Below are 23,634 nucleotides of genomic sequence, written 5' to 3'. Positions count from 1 at the left end.
AACAACAGAGTCAACAACAAGGGTTTAGGCACGACAAGTAGATGATAAAATATATGCCAACAATTATCCAATTTACTACACAATATGCTCAAGACTTTAACTCAATAAAATTTGCACATATAAACTAAGTACGTACTCGTCACCTCGCGTACATGGTTTTCAATTACCCAAGTTGCACATAAAACTCAATGCCTCAGGGAAATTTCCCCCACTCGAAGTTAAGCAAGACACTTACATCCTTGAAGTTATGTCGATGTTCCAAAATCGCCTTCTTGCTTGAATTGACCTCCTGACAACTCAAATCTATCCAAATTAATTGTATAACTTCATTAAAATTCATCGAAAATAATTCCGGATAATAATACGTCGACTTAAAAAATTTATTCAAAAAAGTCAACAAAAGTCAACGCGGGACCCGCCCCTCGAAACCCGACATAATTTTCATGAAATCCGAACACCCATTCCGATACGAGTTTAACCATACCAATTTTATCGAATTCTAATAATAACTCGACTTCCAAATCTTAAATTTTCGTTTTTGGAAGATTTTACAAAATTCTTGATTTTTCCTTCATTAAATCCGAATTAAACGATGGATTCAAAGACATAATCATGAAAATTAATCAAAACTGGATAAGAATCACTTACCCCAAACACCCACGCAAGAATCTCTCCAAAAATCGCCTTCTACCGAGCTCCAACTTTGATTTTGAGTTATGAACTCAAACCCCCATTTTTGGGACTTTTAATTCTGCCCAGATACACCTTCTTCGCGTTCGCGACCACTCCTTCGCGTTCGCGAAGGCCAGAAATCCAGCTGCCTCCAATCCTTCTTCGCGTTCGCGTGACAAGCATTGCGTTTGCGAAGGCCAACTGCTTCTGCCCCATCATTTCCTCTTCACGTTCGTGAAGTCCTCGTCGCGTTCGCGAAGACCAGCTGACCAACTCCTTCGCGTCCGCGAAGGCCAAACGACCCCAGGCCCCTATCTTCCTTTTCTTCTTCACATTCGCGTTGCGTGGGCCACATTCGCGAAGGCTTGTCCTGTTCCTTCTTCGCATTCGCATTCGCATTCGCATTCGCGAAGGACAAATCATCAGCCCCTCAAACTCCTCTTCGTGAACACGGGACTTCCTTCGCGTTCGCGAAGAAGGAAACCAGACTTCATCAACAGCAGTCCAAACAGCTCCAATTTGGTCCGAAACCACTCCGAAACACACCCGAGCCCCTCGGGACCCCGTCCAATCATGCTAACCAGTCCCATAACATATCACGGACTCGCTCGAGGTTTCAAATCACATCAAATTACACCAAAAATACAAATCGCACCACAAATCGAACTTATGAACTTCAAAAACTTCCAACTTCTAAAACTCGTGCTGAAACCTATCAAACCAACCCGGAATGACGTCAAATTTTGCAGGCAAGTCTCAAATAACATAACGGAGCTGTTCCAACTCTCAGAATCACATTCCGACCCCGATATCAAAAAGTCAACCCCAGTCAAACTTTCTAAAATTTTGAGTTTCGTCATTTCAAGCTTAATTCCACTACGGACCTCCAAATAATTTTCCGTACACGCTCCTAAGTCCAAAATCATCATACGGAGCTACGGAACCGGTGGAACTCCATTCCAGAGTCGTCTTTATACAGTTCCGACTATGGTTAAAATCCTAAAACTTAAGCTCCCTTTTTAGGAACTAAGTGTCCCAAATCACTCCGAATCAGCCGAAATTCAAACTTGACCACACACGCGGGTCATAATACATATCGCGAGGCTGCTCGAAACCTTAAGTCACTGAACGGGACGTAAATTCTTAAAATGACAAGTCGGGTCGTTACATTCTCCACCTCTTAAACAAACGTTCGTCCTCGAACGTGCTAAGAATCTTTCTAAGGACTTTAAATTACTGAGTATATTCTTGCACACATACTTGTGAGTGATTTTACATTCCCACAATTTAACACGGGTCCGACAACGCCATCTCAATTGAGATTATCTCTTTTCTCCATTCTTATAAGCTTTAAAGCAAAATCCCTAACTCTCCAATCATTTCCAAAAATACCTGAATTCTCACAACAACGCACAATATTAGTCTCAACTGGCTATAGCAACTCGGGCCTATGCACATATAAATTTACTCAATAGTGTTGAAGTAATTTAAAAATTTCTCTGGGGTGCTACATTATTCCCCGCTTAGGATCATTCTCCCTCAAACACATAACATAATTTATCTCTTCCTTTACAAATCTTAATCCCCCAAATTTTACTAACTCCCAAATTTTTCAGAAATTTCGGCAGAGCCTACCCTGTAATTGGGCCTATCCACCTGCCAGAGTAACACCCAAACAACTCCTAATAACATATCTACAATCCAACAAAATACCACAGGGTATATATCAATAATATTAATCTCAGCATTGTCTGATCATAATGATATCAGGACATGAAGCACATCATATGTATGCTCATCACCACATCTCTGGTCTTAAAAGTTGTTTATAATTAATTCCAACATCATCAATTAATCTCATATTAATCATCACCTCGTTTCGAATTTTCACAACACTAACAACAGAACGTGAGGCATGAAGACCTCGTGATTACTTACATTTAACGCCACCTGGGCACTCACCTCATAGGCTAAAACTCAATATTTACAGCACAAAAATGGATGAATATGAACAGAAAATATACAAGAATTATCAAATAAACCTAACAGGCATGACTCCCTATTAATATTATTGCACAAATTAAATTTCACAAGGGAGAATTTTAAACTCATAAATATTTCACCACAAGGACCTCGTCCTTACATAACTTCCACCGCGGCTTGCAGCCCGGTTTAATTATTTCACATCATATATAAAATGCGAGGATCTCGTCCTCAACTCCGAATCACAAGTATTTTGCACATTGTGCCAACTGAAACTTCAACTTTCCTTTCTTTCTTCATTTCAATATATTTCATAAATAATTTTCACAACATATAATGAACCCTTATACCGGTAGGGCGTATAATTCATAAAAATTGGAATCAATTATTCTGAAACATATTAAACTCACTCTATTAAATAATAAATTTTTGCTTTTGGACTTATAGCCCTCAATGGTGCACAAAACTAAAGTGACAGACACAGGTTCACGTCTTTAAATCTCCCAACAGGGATACATATATAAGTGGGTCAAAAATTTACGAAGCTCACCATAAGTGGAGCATCATAGGAGGACTCACCTCAATATTCAGAACCGAATCAAATTAAGGAAAATATCCTTTATAATAAAATCAGGATCGTACTTGTAACGACACCATCTGGTGTATTGGCCTCAGCCAAATCATAGTGATTAAATCAACGGGTCGGGCCTCCACCTCTTAGGCGCCCACTACCCGCCTGTCCTCCACCTCTAGCTGACTGTGCACGTGGAGTATCAACTGTAATAAAGCTTGTATTTGGAGTGTTCTGTTGAAATCTACCCCTCCCAAGTCTGGGACAATCTCTCATGATATGCCAAGTATCACCACACTCATAACAACCCCTCTGAGGTCGCGGCTGCTCGTACTGAGTCTGTGCCGGATAACTGAAATAACCACTGTAAGAATCTCGTGTCGGTGGTGCACTGTAAACTGGAGCACTCCGAGTAATCTGGTGTGCGGACTGAGCTGACCGGCTGCTCGAGCCTCTGCTATAATGGGTTCTAGCTGAAGAGTAAAATCTACTGAACCCTCCAGATCTTCGAAACCTTTTGGCTTCCTTAAACTCTCTTTCCTTGCCTAAAACACCCTCAATCTTCCTTGTAATCTCCACTACTTGTTGAAATGGAGCATCAGTTTGCAACTCTCGAGCCATACATATTTTAATATCATAATCGAGCCCCTCAATGAATCTGCGGACCCGTTCTCTGATTGTAGGAACTAAGATAGGTACATGACGGGCTAACTCACTGAACCTGATAGCATATTCTGACACTGTCAAAGTGCCCTGATGCAACCTTTCAAACTCTGTGAGTCACGCATCTCTAAGAGTCTGGGGAACAAACTCTTTCAAGAACATTTTTGAAAATTGAGCCCAGGTTGGTGGTGTGGCATCGGCTGGTATACCTTCTTCATAGATTTGCCACCACCGATACGCCGCACCTGACAGTTGAAATGTAGTAAAGGCAACTCCGCTCACCTCCACAATACCCATGGTACGGAGAATATGGTGACAATTTTCTAGAAATTCTTGGGCATACTCTGTAGCTGTACCACTGAAAGTAGGTGGACTATACCTCTTAAACCTTTCAAGTCTCTTTTGTTCTTCTTCTAATGCCTCGGGCCTGACCTCAGCCCGTACCGGAATAACAGGTTGTACCGGTATTGCACCCGGAACCTGACCAACGTGAACCTGTTGCTCTGGAGTGGTGGTAGGAGTCTGAGTTACTCCCCCAATCTACGAAATATTTGGTGCAACAGAGATCAATCCCGCCTGAGTTAATGTACCAAACATACTCAGGAACTGTGCTAAGGTCTCCTGAAGTCCGGGGGTAACAACAGGTGCTTCTGGTACCTGTCCCCCAATTGGAGCTACTAGTGGCTCCCCATTTGTTGTTCTGACAGGTGCTCTAGTCGCAGCACGTGCCCTTCCTCGACCTCTACCTCGGCCTCTACCTTTTGTAGCCCTAGCAATATATGCGGATGCCTACTCAGCTAACCCCGTAGCACGTGTCCTCACCATCTGTGAGAGAATGGAGATACAAAGGTTCAAATTTGAAATTCAACAAATTTCGCACGACAGGAATGAGAAAAATGGCAATTTCCTAACAGTTCTGTAGCCTCTCGAAGATAAGTACAGACGTCTCCGTACCAATCCACAAGACTCGTTCGTGACTCGTAGAACCTATGAACCTAGAGCTCTGATACCAACTTGTCATGACCCAAAATCCCACCACAGGCGTCGTGATGGCACCTAGTCTCTAAGACTAGGTAAGCCGATTTCTATTCCATTTTGAAGCCATTTTTTTAAAAAAAATCCAACAGCAGAAATAATTACAATACACAACCTCCCAAGACTGGTAGTACTGAGTCACGAACTCTAACTGAATACATGGAATGATCACGAGGACCGAATATACAATATTGTTTGATTACAAATTAACAGTACAATGAAATGAAAAGATTCCAAGGGACTACGATGGCCAAGCAGCTCTACCTTGAATCCTTATGATCGCGCTTTAACTCTGCTCAAGTCCGATATCTTCAATACCTGGCTCTGCACAAAAATGTGCAGAAGTGTAGAGTGAGCACACCACAACGGTGCCCAGTAAGTATCAAGACTAACCTCAATGGAGTAGAGACGAGGTACAGTCAAGACACTCACTAGTCTACTAACATGTGCAATATAATATACAAAATAATAGAAAACAAATAATAATAAAGGCAGGATAAAACAACCAGTGATATGCACAAGAGACAACAAGAATACCATTAATATCACTCAATAGTTAATAAACACAATTACACCCAATTAAATCAAGCCCTTCAAATAAATGTATTTCACATAGTTCTTCCACATAACTCTCTTTCAAATATAATTCTCTCAAATAATTATTTTTCAAATATAATTCTTTCAATAAATCTTTTCAAATACAATTTCCTCAAATAAATATCTTTCAAAATACAATTCTTTTATATGATACTTTCTAAGTAAAAATCATTACAAATAAATATTTTGAATATAATTCTTTCAATTAAAAAGTCACCATGTGACACCTCATTTCAAAATCATCAAAATACGGGTCTCAGCCCATTTTTATATTTTTCGTAAATACGGGTCTCGGCACATTTTCATATTTCCACGGCACCTCGTGCTCATAATTAAATCATCATATTTGTCCGGCATCTCGTGCCCTCATTTCATATCACAACTGCACGGACAATGCACGTGCAAAATATCATTATCATTTCATCACAATACCTCGTGCCCACTGTGAGCACCTAATTTTTGACTATATTTGAATTTTTATCACCTTCTACTATGTAAATATTTTCAGAATTTAATATATATTTTTTAGCTTTGTTACACACACACACACACACACACACACACACACACACACACACACACAGCATATATATATATATATATATATATATATATATATATATATATATATATATATATATATATATATATATATATATATATATATATATAGAGAGAGAGAGAGAGAGAGAGAGAGAAATTATTAATAATTTAAAAGGTCAATTATTACTATTAGTATTATTTTTATTATTATTTTTGTCTTTATTTTAAATAAAATGAATTAAAAACCAAAAATAAATAAAAATTAATTATAATTTTTTATTTTAAAAAAACAAATTTCGGATGGGAATTAAAAAAAATAGGAAAAGTAGAAATATAAAATTAAAAAGTAAAAGTAAAAGTAGGTAGAAATTGTTTAATAAAAAAAAGTAAAAGAAAGTGGAAAATTAAAAAAATAAAAGTAAAAGAATGTGGAAATTTAAAAAATGAAAAGCAAAATAAAATTGGAATTAAAAAATAAAAGTAAGGGTATCTGATTTTGTTTTTTTAAAAAGTAAAAGTAAGTGGAAAATAAAAATAAAAGTAAAATAAGTGAGAAATAAAAAAAGAAAAGTAAAAAAGTAGAATTTTAAATATATTAAAAGTAAAAAAAGTGAGAAATTAAAAAATAAAAGTAAAAGAAAGTGGGGAATTATTTCTTTTTAAAAAAATAAGAAAAATGGGAAGTGGAAATTTTTTTTCATTAAAAATAAAACAAAATAAAAAAAATAAAAATCTGAAAATTCCGAAAATTTTTTCTATAAATAGAAGAGAAATGTGATTGAAAAAAAGGGGAGAAAGGAAAAAATAGTGAGGAAGGAATTGAGAAAAAATTATTTTCTTCTTCTAAGATAAAGAAATTTCTACTCGTGTCATTCTTTCTTCGGCTTTCTTTCAAAAAATCCAGCAATTCATCACCTATACTCCAGCCCCGAACCAACTAGAAACCAAGCTAAAAATCACCACAAAAACGAGCCGAAAACCCAGCGAAACAGTCCCCTTTTGTATAGAAAACAACATCTCCAAAGTTGAGTCGTCGAGTTCGAGCTCCATTTCTCGATTTTGGTCAAGGCTCCATTTACATCCTTGTCCATTGTCCGAGCTTCAAAATAGTCTTGTAAAGGTCCATTTATCTCATCATTATTTTATTAAGATATTATGCTCGAATATATAATTTTATCTTATTTAGATTCATGAAGATTGAAATATTTTTTTTGTATTAATTGTTAGGTCTCATTAGCTTTGTTAAATTTTGCTACTTTCTTGATGATTAACATGAAGATTTATAAAAAATAATTTTTGGGCACGTAGTGAATGTTTGAACTTTAGGGATAAAATCTATGTCTACTAGTTGAAATTGAAAAATGAGGTTTGGACTTTAAAAAAAATAGTGATTGGGCCCGGTGGTTGGGCTGTGCTTAATGAAACATGTACTACTGTAATTGACTAATTGATAAGGGAGTAGCTTAATGAACTAGTATCTGGGCATACTCATTAATTGGCTTTAAAGGGCAAATTGTACAACGATCCAATTTAATTTATCTTGTCCAAAATAGTTTCTGTCAGGCCCAATTTAGTAAGAGCAAAAGCTGACCCATTTTCTACAATTGATTTCCATAGCTCTTGACCTTACACAGATCTCAAACCCGTAAGGAAAAATAAATCATGAACACGTGCTAGTTGCTTTAGGCACGATTAATAAATCATCGTGGCTATGGTTATGGTTCATGTGGCATGGTCACGATACGTAAACCCCAACTCAAGTGCGTGTTTCACGTGACTTGACTTCAACTTCAAATAATAATAAAAATAAACATGTTGTAAATCGCAGGTGCATTTCACATGACGCGATTCGCAATATGTACAAAAATAAATGAGTTTGCGACATCGCGACTTATTCAAATAAGTTCCATAAATATTAAAAAGCGGTAAAAGATAAAAATGCACCATAGGTTTAAAACATGTAATAAATCAGATAATTACGCCAAGTATTAATTGTTAAGCGACCGTGCTAAAACCACAAAACTTGGGAGTGCCTCACACCTTCTCCCAGGTTAACAGAATTCCTTACCCCGGTCTTCTGTGTTCGCGGACCAAAAATAAGAGTCAAATTTCCTCGATTTGGGATTCTAAAATAAACCGGTGACTTGGGATACCATAAATTATTTCAAGTGGCGACTCTGAATTAAATAAATAATCCCATTTCGAATAATGTCACTTAACTTGGAAAAACTCCCTATCCCATATCCCCTCGGAAAAAAGGAGGTGTGACAGCTCTGGCGACTCTGCTGGAGACCAGAACCCAGAATCTCTAGTTAAGGGTTCAGAATTCGAGCTTAGAATAACTGTTATACTTGCTTTTTGTTTATTATCTGATTTTTACGTGTTTGAGCCTAATGTGCTAAATGCTATTTTTTTACCGCTTTGATATTATTTGAACTGTATATAAACTGTACGAAACCCTCTTCTCTCTGAGTCTTCTGAATCTTCTGGGAAGTGTGCGCTTTGCGTGGCTTCTTTTCTGTTAGAGTCATATCCCAATTTTAGAATGAGGTTCGGACAAGTTGCAAAGCCGGTGAAGCTTCTGTATTCTCGGTACGCTTCTCCCCTCCCTTCCCCCGGCTCGAGTTGTCCTCTCTTGGGTAAGCCAGGTCTAGAACAATACACCCATGATTTAAACGTAGAATAACACAGCCTCATGCCGTATCCCTAGTAGGTACGTCTATTTGCATCACGTGCATTTGACTTTGAGGACTCAACACATGGGTTGGGTCCGTCTAGGACAGGTGTACCCAAATCAAAAGACCATCCTGATGCATTGTAACGTGCTACTTGTACATTTATTTATTTCGGCTTGCATGTTGACTGACTTCTAGAATAGGGAAAGAAAATCAAGAAAAACCAAGAGTGAGGCAAGAGAGAGAAATTTACCCGATTTCTGAAAATTCGGGTATTTGAAAATCCCAAAACTCTGTCGACATTTAAAAAAAATAATTCAAAATACGCCAAATATTTTCAAAAAAAAGGTCATGCTTTTCTGACCGAATTACGCGGGTCTGATTCTCACCGGATGTGAGATACGTAGGCAAACCTCATCGGTTTCGGCCCCAATTTTAAAAAATCCAAAAATATTTTTATTTAATTCCTTCTTTAGAAGTCTTTCCTTAGAAAATCTCAAATAAAAAAAATTAAAAACCAAAAATATTTTTTTTCTTTTTAGAAGTCTTTCATTCGAAAAAAAAATCAAATCAAAATCCAAAAATATATATTTTTTCTTCTTTAGAAGTCTTTCTTCGGAAAAAATAAAATAAAAATCGAAATTCAAAAAAAAAAAAAAGAACTTTCTTCTTTAGCAGTCTTTCTTTTCAAAAATTCTCAAAAAAAAAAAAACAATATATTTAAAAAAACATAACAAAAAAAAAATTAAAATCCAAAAATATTTTCTTTACTCTTAAAGAAGTTTTCCTTTCAAAAATTCCCCTCCAAAAAAGAAAATTTCAAAAATATATTTCTTGTTAGAAGTTTTCGTGGTCTGTTTTGTGTATGAGTAAAAATAAATAAAGGAAAAAGTGTTAGTTTGTTTACTTTATTCCTGATCTTTCCCGAACTACGCAAGATCTGATTCATGCGGCGTCATGATACGTAGGCAATCCCCATCGGATTCGATCATAGCCATAAACAAATTGAGTGATAAAATAAACCCAAAAAAACAATTGAGTGAAAAAGTAAGAAAAGAGTGACAAATAAATAAGAGAGGAAAAAAAAAGAGAAAGAAAAAGAAATCAAGATATGAAAAATAAATTCAAAAAGAAAAAATCAAAAAAAAAAAAAAGTCTCCCGAGATGGAATCAGTTCACCCCTATTGGTGAATCATTCTCGAGCTTATTCTAAAAGTTAGTCAGGCTAGGTCTACTGCAGCCATTAGCCCCGAACAGGCCAAACCCCGAGTCCCCCTTGCACCGAGCTGATGCTAGATGTAAATACCACTCCGGAGCAGTGGGACATGATACTGAAGATTGTTGGACTCTCAAAAGAGGAGTGGAAGAAAAGGACCCTAATATGATGAACAATCATCTGCCTACTCACACCAATGTGTCATTAGTCGGAATGATTTGTGAAGATGAAGAATTTGATCCGGCACGGAAGGCCATTGCATCCATTGCCGAGACAGAAGAAAATCTAAAAAACGGTCGCCAAGCCTGAAAGTTCCCCATTAGACGGGAGTCTCGGTAGCCAGTCTTGTTATCCTTTCTGCGTCCGGATTATCTCAGGGTGTGATCCGGATGTTTTACTTTATTATCTTACTTTTCGATATAAACCCTTCTATCTTCAAAATTAAAAAAAAAAAAGCAAAAAAAAGAAGAAGAAAATAATCAAATGAAATTAATATTTCATTGTCTAGGAATGTCTATTTTTTTTTATCTTGTCAGTTTTCTTATTCTCTTTTTAGTTTTGATTCATGCAAATTTTAATAATATGACATGCTTGCGGACTTCATGACTAGATCCTAAAACTCTGTCAGACTTCGAAATAATGAATCAAGAAGCAGAATGCAATGAAAATGAGGTTAAGAAAATAAAACAAAAGAATCAGAACAATATGAGAATAAGCCTATGCCAAGCCCGATTGAAACCTTCAGAAGTTGAAATTCCCTCTCTCCGGGTCATTGTCGAAGCCGAGATTGAGGATAAAGAATGGGTCATAAACCGATTGGAATAATTGACATTGATTGATAAAAAATGATTGGCCACAAGCAGTTGTACCAAAAAAGAATAGCATATGTCTATAACAAGAAAGTGCGGCCCATGAAATTTGAAATAGAACAACTCATTGTGAGACGTATCCTCCCACTTCATGAAGAAGCTAAAGAAAAATTGGCTCCTAATTGGAAAGGTCCATACATTGTAACGAGAGTACTGCAAAAGAGAGTTTTGTACTTGGGAAGCAACAAAGGAAATGTCCCTGAAACAACTGTCAATGCGGATTTAGTCAAAAGGTACTATGTTTGACCCTCTATATGGCATTAATGTTCTCTGATTGGGATGACGAAGGATTTCATTCTAGCTATCCAAACATCATTAACCCTTTTGCTAACCATTTTGAGCCGGTTACCTTTCTTTGATTACCCTCTTTGGAACCCGAAGATGTTATTAAAAAAAGAAATAATAAAGAAAAAAGAGAAGAAAAAACAAAACAAAGATTGAAAAAAAAAAAGAAGAAGAAGAAAAAGAAAACAAAACAAAAATTCAAATAAGTTCATGTTCCTTGAACTACGTTTGACTTGATTCCAAAAGGATACGTAGGCAGCCTCTCTGTGGGGTTCAGTCACACCAAAATAAAAACCCAAATTCCCTCAAAAGTGAAACTGGGGCAGATGTTATAATGGTTTGGCGATGGTTTTGTCTGAAAGGTTCCAAAGTTGTAATTCAATCCAAATCCTTTTTACCCAAATCCTTTTCAAGTCTTTCCGATCAATCGGCAAAGAGATTCAAAATGGGAGGATACTCGGATCTGATACAACAAAATGAGAGAAATAAAATGAGAGAGTCTTATTGGTAAAAACCTCACGGGCACCATAAGGCGATGGTAAGCAGAGAAATTCGAAAATGAGAGTCTTGTTAGTGAAAACTCACAAAGAGCACTATAAGGTGATGGTGAGAAGAGAAATGAGAGAGGCCAGTTGGTGAAAACCCGCAAAGGGCGCCACTGATCGAAAAGAGGATCCTCACAGTCACTGGCATCGACACAATCCTGGGCAAAGTTTCTCAGTCTCAAAGCAAGAGTTGTGATAAATTTCTGAGAGTTGGACGGTTTACACAGATCAGGCATCTAGTCGAACTGCTTCTGCCCCATCATTTTCTCTTCGCGTTCGCGAAGTACTCGTCGCGTTCGCGAAGACCAGCTGACCAACTCCTTCGCGTTCGCGTTTCAAGCTTCGCGTCCGCGAAGGCCAAACGACCCCAGGCCCCTATCTTCCTTTTCTTTTTTTGCGTTCGCGTTGCCTGGGCCGCGTTCGCGAAGGCTTGCCCTGTTCCTTCTTCGCGTTCGCATTCACAGCTTCGCGTTCGCGACGGACAAATCATCAGCCCCTCAAACTCCTCTTCGCGAACGTGGGACTTCCTTCGCGTTCGCAAAGAAGGAAACCAGACTTCATGAACAGCAGTCCAAACAACTCCAATTTGGTCCGAAACCACTCCGAAACACACCCGAGCCCCTCGGGACCCCGTCCAATCATGCTAACCAGTCCCATAACATATCACGGACTCGCTCGAGGTTTCAAATCACATCAAATTACACCAAAAATACAAATCGCACCACAAATCAAACTTATGAACTTCAAAAACTTTTAACTTCTAAAACGCGTGCCGAAACCTATCAAACAAATCCGGAATGACGTCAAATTTTGCAGGCAAGTCTCAAATAACATAAAGGAGCTTTTTCAACTCTCGGAATCGCATTCCGACCCCGATATCAAAAAGCCAACCCCGGTCAAACTTTCCAAAATTTTAAATTTCGCCATTTCAAGCTTAATTCCCTTACGGACATCCAAATAATTTTTCGGACACGCTCCTAAGTCCAAAATCATCATACGGAGCTAGCGGAAACGACGGAACTCCATTCCGGAGTCGTTTTCATACAGTTCCGATTACGGTCAAAATCCTAAAACTTAAGCTCCCTTTTAGGAATTAAGTGTCCCAAATCACTCCGAATCATCCGAAATTCAAGCTTGACCACACACGCGGGTCATAATACATATCGCGAGGCTGCTCGAAACCTTAAGTCACTGAACGAGACGTAAAAAATAACCTGCAAACATTGATTCACAAAAATACAAAGAAAAACACAATTTTTTTATGATTTTGAAAACCCACTTTCACTAAAATATCCTTTCACATCCAAAAATTTCGCCCAGAAATTACTATTAGTCGAAGAAGTAGAACGAAATCTGAAGAAAAAATTTAAAACTCGAATCACTAAATGCTGGGTGAAATATTATTCCTCATGGTTTTGGCTATGGAGGTTTTGAAACTAACTCTGTAGCGTTAAAGGACGAAGACAAATTAAATGAGGCATTAAATGACGGTGGGTATGGGAATCCGCTAGTTGCGTGGGCTGCTGGGTGAAATAGCTTGGGCCGGTTATGGGAATCCGCTAATGGGTGGGCCGCGTAAATAGTATGGGTCGCATGGGTAGGAAAAGTAAATAGTTTGGGCGTGAGTATTAAAGGGTAAATAGTTTGGGCTTAATAGATATAAAGTGAGATTTTATCATAAAACAATTGTACAAAGTAATACAAACTTTTACTGGAGAAGTTTCATCAATTCTCCTGAAAAAAATATTTTTCCAATTCCAAAGTTATAGTTAGTTGCCTTCACACTTTTTTTACAAAACCTTGTTATGACCATTAAATGAAATTGAAGGAAAATTGGATATTTTACAAATGATAAAAAGCTTATGTGTAATGTTTATATCAAACTAAATCAATTTAACGTTAAAAAGATAATTCCGTCACAATCTTAAATATTATTAAATTATATATTTCTAATCAGATGTTAATGGAAGAATATAATTAGTATATAATTATATGATAAATATCGAAGCAATAAACAAATGCTATGCTATTGTACAAACTAAATGGGATGTTTGTTTTGAGAAATTGAAAAACTAAGTTCTTTTTTGGGAAATACTAAAGTTTACAAACTCAACCTTTTGGTTTGGCTAAATACATAGGCATCTAGAGTTGCCACAATTTTCATTTGGACACATCAACAAGGTTTTATTCGGATTGAACACATATAATAGGTCCAAAGTGTACCATTGACACATTTCGCATTGGTTTACAACTTGTTTGGATGGTTGTTACCCAGTGTATCGTAGTGTATTATTACCCTAAAACAATGTTTGTTTTAATTGTTTAGTTAAAATTGACTGTATTGTATTGTTAAATTCATTATTTCGGAATAATAAAAAGTCTCATTTTTTGAAATAACCGATTTGGTGCGGTGAGATTGTTTCCTATTTTTCTTTCCAATTATGCCCTAACTTATTACTTTAAAATTATATTTTACCCTTTACCTTTTTTTAAACTCCAAATTTCCAATCTTTAACCTATTTTGTCTTCGTCCCTTTTTTCTTTGTGCCGCTTACTATTCCCACCTCAAACGTCAAAGGTAGTAAGAATAGGTTTTGCCTTCTTTTTGTTTCGTTTTTCTCCTACTTTGATTTTAACTCCAATTCTAATTACTTTAATCTCCAATTAGATGTATACTATTGGTTGTTTTCAAGCGTGCATAGTGTTACTTATTTATCTTTGTTCATTTGTTCTGCCAACTGCACGGTCTTCGTTTGTTTCTCTATCATCGTTCTTTATTATTTTTTCTTAATGATAGTTAATCTTTGATTTTAGTAGAAAGGGATTTTCTTAAATTATTTTTATCTGTAATTCTTGATAAATTTAATATTTAAAATAATTGAGGGTATTTTAGTAAACATATCAGTTACAGTACAATACGATACAGTCAAACCAAACAACAAAATGTTATTTAACAGCAACAAACAATACAATATATCCAAATGTTGTATTCATAAAACGAAACAATAAGATACGATATAATATAATACATTATGAAACGATGAATAACAATGATCGAAACAGAGTGTTAGAAATATCTCAAGCGTGTGTCTGCAATGATCCTTATATGAAATAATTAGCCGATTAAAACATTGATTACACTGGAAACAAGTCATTTCACACTTTTTCTAGACAACTTTCCATATTTCTTCTTAGGTTTATCTTTCACACCAAATGATTTAGTTGACTAAATATTTCACGTAATGAGAGCTTGTACAGGAGCTTGGGATATTTCCAAGCCACGAAATATGTTTAATTGGTATACTTTGTGCCTACTATAGTTGTTTAATGGAAACAATGCCTAATTAAGGTATCTAAACCATGGCAATTTCAGAAGTTCAGCCTTTGAGTTTTGTTAAAAAGTGGTAGTTTGAGCTATTTATCCTAAACGCCTACCTAAGGTTTTGCTTTAGTGGGTTCTAATATAAAATAAAACACTGAGCTTCCTGGCTCGGCATGTAACATTTGCATAGGGGCCGTTGCTAATAAACCCTGCGTCTCTTCCCACATTCCATACTTCAGTAGTTCAGTGACTACTGTACTCTTCAGCTCTCAAATTCGAACCAAGAAAAGCGCGGTTTCGAAGAATTGCTCTCTGCAAGGGTTTCTACCCTAATCGGATTAACTCCAATGGCGACACCTACAAAAGCTAATGATGAAGTGACTGTTGATGCTTCGCTTTGGTGGGAGCCCTTCACTGAGTTGCTTACTGAACTCGAATCTGTTTCTCTCTCCTCCGACCTCCCTCCTCTTCTGGTAATTTCCACCTTAGCACTGCAAATAGTGGAGTAGGAGTCTTATTTGATTATTTTATGGTATTGAAATCTCTACTAAAAGAACGGTAGAAAGGTCAGTACAATGCGGAATGTGTGGTAGGGTCACTGACGCTATTAAGTGGAGAAGAGTAGAGGGATGGTCCCTTTAATTCTCTAGCTGGAAACAGGATTTCTCGGAAAATGTTCTTTTTGGGGGGTGGGGGTTATGTGCGTGAATAATAAGGAAGGAAGAGGAAGATAGTTAAGATGATGGTATTTGGTTGCAACTCCAGTCCTACAAGAGACCCTTTTCGGTCTTGAATTATGAGTTAACATACACTATTTGGCTAGGAGCGGTTCAGCCTTTCGGAGGTTTTTTACGTTAGAAAATATACATAACTCCTAATACATTTTATTTGTATGTGCATAATATTGGCATGAGACGAGTTTAAATGGAGTAACCTAGTCAGTGCCGTGGTAAGTGAGAATTTACATAGCGAATCACAACTTGTTTGGGACTGATGCATAGTTGTTGTTGTAATTTTCTCAATTCTTTTGGGTGAGGGTGAGCGCTAGATTATTGGGAAAGAGGAAGATATAAAGAAGGGGAACCTTTGGTGGATCGGTTACACTGATGGGAAGAAATCACCTAGCTTTTTACTTGATCAAAAGAAAGAAAGAAAGAAAAATAGAAAAAGGAATCACCTAGTTTTTTCTGCCTAAGCTGAGATTCTGATTCTGATTTCCACATGGTACTCTATTTCGGTCTGGAATTATGATATACACTATATGTCATACAGCTGTTGTCTTTTTTTTTTTCCCTTTCTCGATTTACTATTTGGGTGAGTGTGAGCCCATGAATAGAGGAAAAAAGAAGATAGAAAAAGGGAGGACTGTTGGTGTAATTGGAATGCTATACCTAGGTGATGCTGGGTTGGAGCTAATTTTCAGTCTTGAATTATGTTAATCTACAATATCTGGTATATAATTATTCCTATGCGTTTGTAGGATTAGGTTATTCTTACAACTACTAGTATGTTTATGATTTACTCATTCAAACGCAGAAATTAATTTTATTTTCCAGGAGAAGAAGATAAAGGACAACCACGCTTGGTTTTTGCACACAATTTCACTATTTAAGCCACCAAATCAGAAATCAAGAGACGCTTTAGATGCGGGACGACTAAAGATTGGTCCACACCAGATTACGGTAGAAACTGATAAAAAAGCAGCAGCCTTGAAAATTAGTTCTGCTATGGTAAAGATCTACTTTTTCTGGACCATGTGCAAATCTTGGTACTGAACTCATAATGTTCCATGGATGGCCTGTAGTGGTTTGCAGTGCAGAAACGGGTTTCTGTTTGACATGGAAAACCATTACAGTTCTTCTATTTCTTGCCTTATTTAGTTTATTGTTGGAACAGAGTTAACTTCTCATATTTTTGCAGTGTTTAGATGAGGTGCAGTCATATATTCTTGTTCATAGAACGAGTAATCAAAAAAGTATGGTTGCTGATAGTGTGTTTCGCGAGCTTTCTCATTTGGTTAGTTACTGAGTTTCCATGCTCTTTCATTCTCTAATGCTATTCATTAGTATTTTGGAGAGAGCAGCTTTTATTAATATTGTGTCGAATAACTTCTAGTGCGTGGAGGTATAGTTGGAAACATGTCTATATCCACCCCACCCCACCCCTAGTCCTGCCTCCACCCAACCCCTGCAGTATTAAAGATTTCAGGTAAACTACGTGACACATGGTACTTCAAGGCTGGTCCTTGTTAATCCAGCTATGCTAATCAGCAAGTGTAGTTTACTTGCAATTTAAATTTGAAAGTGTAATAGCGTCACGTTCATTGTATGTTGAACTATTTGTTGCCGAAACTGTTTGTTCAGCTTGTCTTTTGTTTTTCTCTTCTTTTGCTTACTGTCATTATCCAGGTTATGCTTCAATATTATATGGAACGGCAATGTCTCTTGAAGTGCACGCGGCTGATAATTACGCAAGCTTGTGAGTCTTTCTTCTGTTTTATTGTTACTTATCGCGATGTTATTCTTGAACTGTTTTAATAGGAATGCCTAGGTTCTGTGCAGTCCTTGTAGAGTTTCATACGAGTTCTGTTTTTCAGCAATTTTATTTTATGCCCCATACAACATGGCCGGTTTAACCACCGCTCTATAAAACTTGCCTTTAAGTTCCGATGGCACCTTTTTGTCACACAAGACGCCAGATGCTAACCTTCATTTCATCCATTTCGCCCCAATACGGTGTGTGACATCCTTGTCGATCTCTCCGTTCCCCTGGATAATAGACCCAAGATACTTAAAACTCCCTTTCTTGGGGATGACTTGTGAATCAAGCCTCACGTCACTGTCCGCTTCCCCCGTCACGTCACTGAACTTGCACTCCAAGTATTTCTGTCTTAGTCTTGCTCAACTTGAAACCTTCAGACTCCAGGGTCTGTCTCCAAACCTCCAGCCTCTCGTTGACACCGCCTCGCGTCTCATCAATCAGGACTATATCATCAGCAAATAACATACACCATGGCACCTCTCCTTGAATATGGTGCGTCAGAGCGTCCATCACCGAGGCAAATAGGAAATGACTGACCGCAGATCCTTGGTGTAACCCCATAACCACTGGAAAATGTTCCGAGTTACCTCCCACTGTCCTAACCCGACTCTTAGCTCTATCATACATGTCCTTAATCATCCTAATGTATGCTACCGGAACACTTTTAGCCTCCAAACACCTCCAAAGAACCTCTCTCGGGATCTTGTTGTACGCTTTTACTAGGTCAATAAACACCATGCGTAAATCCTTCTTTCTATCCCTGTACTGTTCCACCAACCTCTTGATAAGATGGATAGCTTCCGTAGTTGAACGGCCATGCATGAACCCAAATTGGTTCTCTGATATAGACACCGACCTCCTCACCCTCACTTCCACCACCCTCTCCCACACTTTCATAGTATGACTAAGCAACTTGATACCCCTATAGTTGTTACAATTCTGGATATCACCTTTGTTCTTGTACAACGGAATCATCGTATTCCATCTCCATTCGTCTGGCATCTTGTTCGTCCTAAAAATAACGTTAAACAATCAGGTCAGCCACTCTACGCCCTCTCTACCCACATACCTCCAGAATTTAACCGGAATTTCATATGGTCCAGTCGCTTTGCCCCTGCTCATCTTACTCATATCCCCCACGACCTCCTCGATCTTAATACGCCTACAATACCCAAAATCACGGCGATTCTCGGAGTGCTCCAAATCACCCAACACAATGTCTCTGTCCCCCTCCTCATTCAGAAGTTTATGAGAGTAAGTCTGCCATCTCTGCCTAATCTGAGCCTCATCCATTAAAACTCTGCCGTCCTCGTCCTTGATGTACCTCACTTGATCCAGATCACACGCCTTTCTCTCTCGCCTTGGCCAGTCGAAATTTCTTGTCCCCGCCTTTGTCCCCTAATTCTTCATACAAGTGACCAAACGCTGCATTCTTGGCCTCCGTGACCGCTAGTTTCGCCTCCTTCCTAGCCTTCTTGTATCCTTCTCTGTTCGCTCTTCTCTCCTCCTCATCTGAGCTCTCCACTAACTTCAAGTATGCCGCTTTCTTAGCCTCCACTTTTCCTTGAACCTCTTCATTCCACCACCAGTCCTCTTTGTGCCCCCCAGAGCAACCCTTCGAGACCCCTAACACCTCCTTCGCAGCCTCCCTAATATAGTTCGCCGTCATTGTCCACATGCAACTCGCGTCCCCACTACTCCTCCAGGCCCCCATATCCATCAACTTTCTCTCCAACTCCTGCACTTTATCCTTAGACAAGGCTCCCCACCTGATCCTCGGACGACTCCAGATAACCCGCTTTTTCTTCTTTATTATGATGCCGACGTCCATCACCAAGAGCCTATGCTGTGACGCGAGGGACTCACTCGGGATAACTTTGCAATCCTTGCATAGACCTTTATCAGCCCTCCGGAGGAGGAGGTAATCAATCTGAGTCTTAGCCACCGTACTTTGAAAAGTAACCAAATGCTCATCCCTCTTAGGAAAACTAGAGTTCGCTATCACCAACTCGAAAGCCTTAGCGAAATCCAACAAAGCAGCACCTCCTCCGTTCCTAGCCCCAAAGCCGAAACCACCATGAACCTCATCATAGCCCCCAACATTCGTCCCAATATGCCCATTAAAATTCCCTCCTATAAACAACTTCTGAGAAGGCGGAATACCACGCACAACCTCGTCTGGATCCTCCCAGAAGCGCCTCTTAACCTCCTCGTCTAAACCCACTTGGGGTGCGTACGCGCTAATAACATTCAGAGTGAGCTCTCCAACTACTAACTTAATAGCCATTAATTTATCATTCACCATCCTAACCTCAACCACCGATTCTCTGAGGTCCCTATCCACCAAAATACCTACTCCGTTCTTGCCCTTCGTAATCCTGGAAGGTATGGAGGTCGAGGATTAGTGTAGTAGAGTAGGTAGTCTAGAGTGTTCATAACAATAGTATGGGCACGCAGTCTCGCTTTCTGTTGGTAGTAGGTTTCTGTTATTTTCTTTCATTGTTGACCACCTTACTATCTTGTTGTTTTATCCTGCTTTTATATGGCTTTTTGGTACTGTCCCTTCTTGCTTATATTTTCATTAATATGGTTCTTATACTTTCCGGAGCCGAGGGTCTATTGGAAATAACCTCTCTATCCTTACAAGGTAGGGGTAAGGTTTGCGTACACACTGCCCTCCCCAGACCCCACGGTAGGGGATAATAGTGGGTATGTTGTTGTTGTTGACCATGCAAAGAGTGACAAATATCACGAGTGTGTCCAAGCTTATTACAATAAGAACACTTGGGTCGAGATCTTCCAAAATGACCTCCTCCATGTCTATTCTTCATAGTCAGAGATGCCAGATTTTCCACTGTTGGGATGTAAGAACAAATGAGTCAGTTGTCTGTGATGAGATTACTGTGTGACTGGGCGCTGCAACAAGACGAAGTAATCGAGAGAATAATTCATCAATGGTAGGGACAGTTGGACTAGCCAAAATCTGACCGCTTACTTAATCAAGGTCATTAGGAAATCCAACGAGTAAAAGGACTAGAAACATCTTCTATCGCTTCTCAGTTGCTTTTCAACACTAACAGAAACTGGCATCAACTTCTCAAATTCCTCCATGGCTGCCTGTACTTGTTCCAAATAAGTAGATATATCCAATTCTTGTTCTTCAAATTTGTCATTCAAATTTGTCATCCGCGGTATCACATCATAGAATCAAGATATGTTATTAGTGTATAAAGTGCGAGCCTTTTCCCAAACTAAATGACATGTTTGGAATGGACGAAGCTAAGACATAACTTGGGATCAATAGATCGCCACAGGATACTACATAACTGAGCATCGATCTTCTCCCAAAGTGCTTTGGCCTTTTCATCTCCCTCACTAATCTTTTTGGTTAAGTGATCTTGAACACTTTGATCCTTGCACCACAACTCAACCAAGGAAGCCCAAGCTTAGTAATTTGAACTTCCCATTAAGAGTTCTGGAGTAATCATATTGGAACCAAAATTATCCAACCCTAGAGACATGATAGGTTCGAAGAGAGTTCTAGCAAAATATGACCACAAACAAAAAAAGAATCAAAGGATAATCACTGTAGCTCGACGGAAAAGTCATTGTAGCTCGCCGGAAAATCGGAATCTGTAGGAAACAGTACTAGTGGACTCGGAATCACCCCACGAACAACTTGTCCTGAAGAATTTTTGTCAAAATCTGACCGGAATGTGCTTCACGCGCCGGCATGTGTGTTAGACACGCCGACGCGTGTGTTAGACACGCCAACGTGTGTGTTAGGCACGCCGGGGGAGTCTAGGTTCTTACCGGCGCGTGGGAGCGCGTGGAGGGGTCTTTGCCGGAGAAACCAATTGGGTTTGGTCGCCTGTGATAGGGGAACCTTGTGGTAGTGTTGGATATTGCATTACACTAAAGAAAAGGGAGATAACGCAAACAACCTTAAAAGGTCGCAGGCAGTTGAAAGCACGACGACTGTTTGGCGAGGTTTTCTTTTCCGCTCTGATACCATGTGAGAAATAATGAGAAATAATGACACGGGAAAATTGTATTATTGATTAATTAAGTGTTTTTACAATAGCAACTATTTATAAACAATGTTACATAGTACTACATAGCTATTTTCCGATATGGGACAACATATATTACTACTATCTAACAAGCTCGATTTGAAGAGGCAACCACATGAGAAGAAAGCTCCTTGTTGGAAACTGTCGAGAGGGTCTCTGATCTCTCTATGCGCTGGTGTGTGGCTGGATCCTGCTGGGAAAAATCTGAGGTCTTCCCGGCACGTTGGAGCGCATGGGAGGGAATCAATGGGGTTTTGTGGGCTTTGGTCGCGGGACAGTGGACTTTGTGGTGGTGCTGGTTCTTGCGTAACACCAACAGAAAATGAAGTTGTTGTGGACAGCCACTGGAACGATGCACATTGAAATTATTTTCTTCCCGGATGGTAAAATGCACAGAGAGTATTTTTCTCATTATTCCTGTGATACCATGTGAGAATTGACACAAGGTAGAACAGATTGAGAGCAAATAGCTTGATTATTTCCTCAAGCTGTTGGGGTTTAAATAGTGTAGTCTACATGTTCCAAGTAAGGAAAGAATCAATAGTACGTAATTACATTGAGTAAATGAAGCGATAATTGATCTTATGCCATATTTATAAGATTCTAGTTATATTCACAAGATTCACCCAATCCTTCTTGTATTCTGATTTTGGAATGATTACAGCAGATTCTCATCCCCATCCAAGACTTGATTCTAATGAAACAGCCATATCTGTTGAAGTTCAGGAAGACTCTATATATGTATACTTGCATTTTCCTTCCCCATCTTCCCTTATCCCCTTGATGCTTAAGAGCTTTGCATACCCAGTGCAAGTTTTCCTCATCTATTTTGATTCTGCTTGTAAACCTTCTGCTTCATTCTATCAGCACGAACCATCTGATATAATCATCACTGATATCAACTAACTCGATGGATTTTTCACCAGAGATAAAGAAGACTTTATCTTCCATGATTAAACGAAATAAAAGGAGTCAACGGAAAAGGATCTTGCCGGAACACGGTTCAGACTCAAGTCAGGTTACTAAATTAAGATAACATTTGTATGTTGATGACTGTATAGAAAGATGAAATATGGGGAATTATCAAGAAATCATCCAAAAAAGCAGCTTTTTACGAGATTAAGTTTGAGAGTTGATAGTTGCTTCTATCTCTTGCAATTACATTCTTTTAATTCGAGTACAAAAGAACTGACAAATCTCTCTTTGAGCTCATTTAGATTAATTTTCATTTGAGATTGTTGTCATAGTTTGGTATCTTCAAGTTTTAACACCAATATGGAGCTGAAAGTCCTCATCGATGATCTGTTTGATTATTTCTCAAGACTTGGTCTTTTGTAATTCTTTTATATGTTTTCTTAATTTCTGATGCACATATAGGAATTTATGATAAAATTACATCTATTTTCTTTTATTTCATTTTTTCTATAAGTTGGTCTCCACCATACTTGTTTATGCATTATATAAATGCTTGTAGTTATTATCTTATTTGACTCTTAATGCAGTATATATTCCGACAATTTCTGAAGATGCATCTATTGTGAATGAGGCACAGAAATTGATTTCTGAGGGACTAGACACGAAGTTGCTTTCTGTTCTGCAGGAGAATCTGGTGGCCAACTTTTCTGAGTACATGGTAAACTATGTAGTGTATTCAGTGTTCAGAATTTAGGTTGTCTTACTTACCTCAATCAGGACATGGTGATCAAAGTGCCGGGGATTGTGCGTGCGTGGACTTTGATGATTTGACAATTTGTTTAGTGCATGAACTGGCTAATTAAGAACTTAACGATAGATAGGTATTGATGTATGAGCTACTAAGAGTGGTTTCTTGGCCCTTTCACAAAGAAAGGGAAAAAAGAGTGCTTTATCCGAGAAGAAAAACGAGAGTGAAACTTCACCTCCAATGGTGACTTATTCTACACAATTACCCAATTTTCATGATCATTTTTCTTCTTCTAATAAGATAATCATTTAAAGACACTGTATTTGAAAGGAATACATTTTCTACATATCAAAGAGAAATAGAAAAATAGAAAGGTGTGTA

General features: G+C 38.3%; 1 protein-coding gene across 4 annotated transcripts in view; it reads left to right on the top strand.

Moving 5' to 3' along the window:
• The first annotated feature begins 15,145 nt into the window (after window positions 1–15,145).
• Window positions 15,146–23,634, top strand: part of LOC107815035 (uncharacterized) — a 46,611-nt gene continuing 38,122 nt past the window's right edge. For 2 of the 4 annotated variants that reach the window (XM_016640539.2, XM_016640540.2), the window contains exons 1-5: window positions 15,146–15,449; window positions 16,533–16,706; window positions 16,897–16,992; window positions 17,385–17,454; window positions 23,093–23,223. In XM_016640539.2, coding sequence (XP_016496025.2) covers window positions 15,324–15,449; window positions 16,533–16,706; window positions 16,897–16,992; window positions 17,385–17,454; window positions 23,093–23,223 — 597 coding nt within the window. In that variant the 5' untranslated portion in view covers window positions 15,146–15,323. Of the gene's footprint in view, window positions 15,450–16,512; window positions 16,707–16,896; window positions 16,993–17,384; window positions 17,455–23,092; window positions 23,224–23,634 lie in introns of all 4 variants that reach the window. The other 2 variants (XM_075252371.1, XM_016640542.2) reach the window with 2 other exon arrangements.

Source organism: Nicotiana tabacum, chromosome 4 (assembly GCF_000715075.1).
Source record: "Nicotiana tabacum cultivar K326 chromosome 4, ASM71507v2, whole genome shotgun sequence".
NCBI lineage: Eukaryota > Viridiplantae > Streptophyta > Magnoliopsida > Solanales > Solanaceae > Nicotiana > Nicotiana tabacum.
Note: the sequence above shows the minus strand (reverse complement) of the source record. Positions and strands in the feature narration are given on the sequence as shown.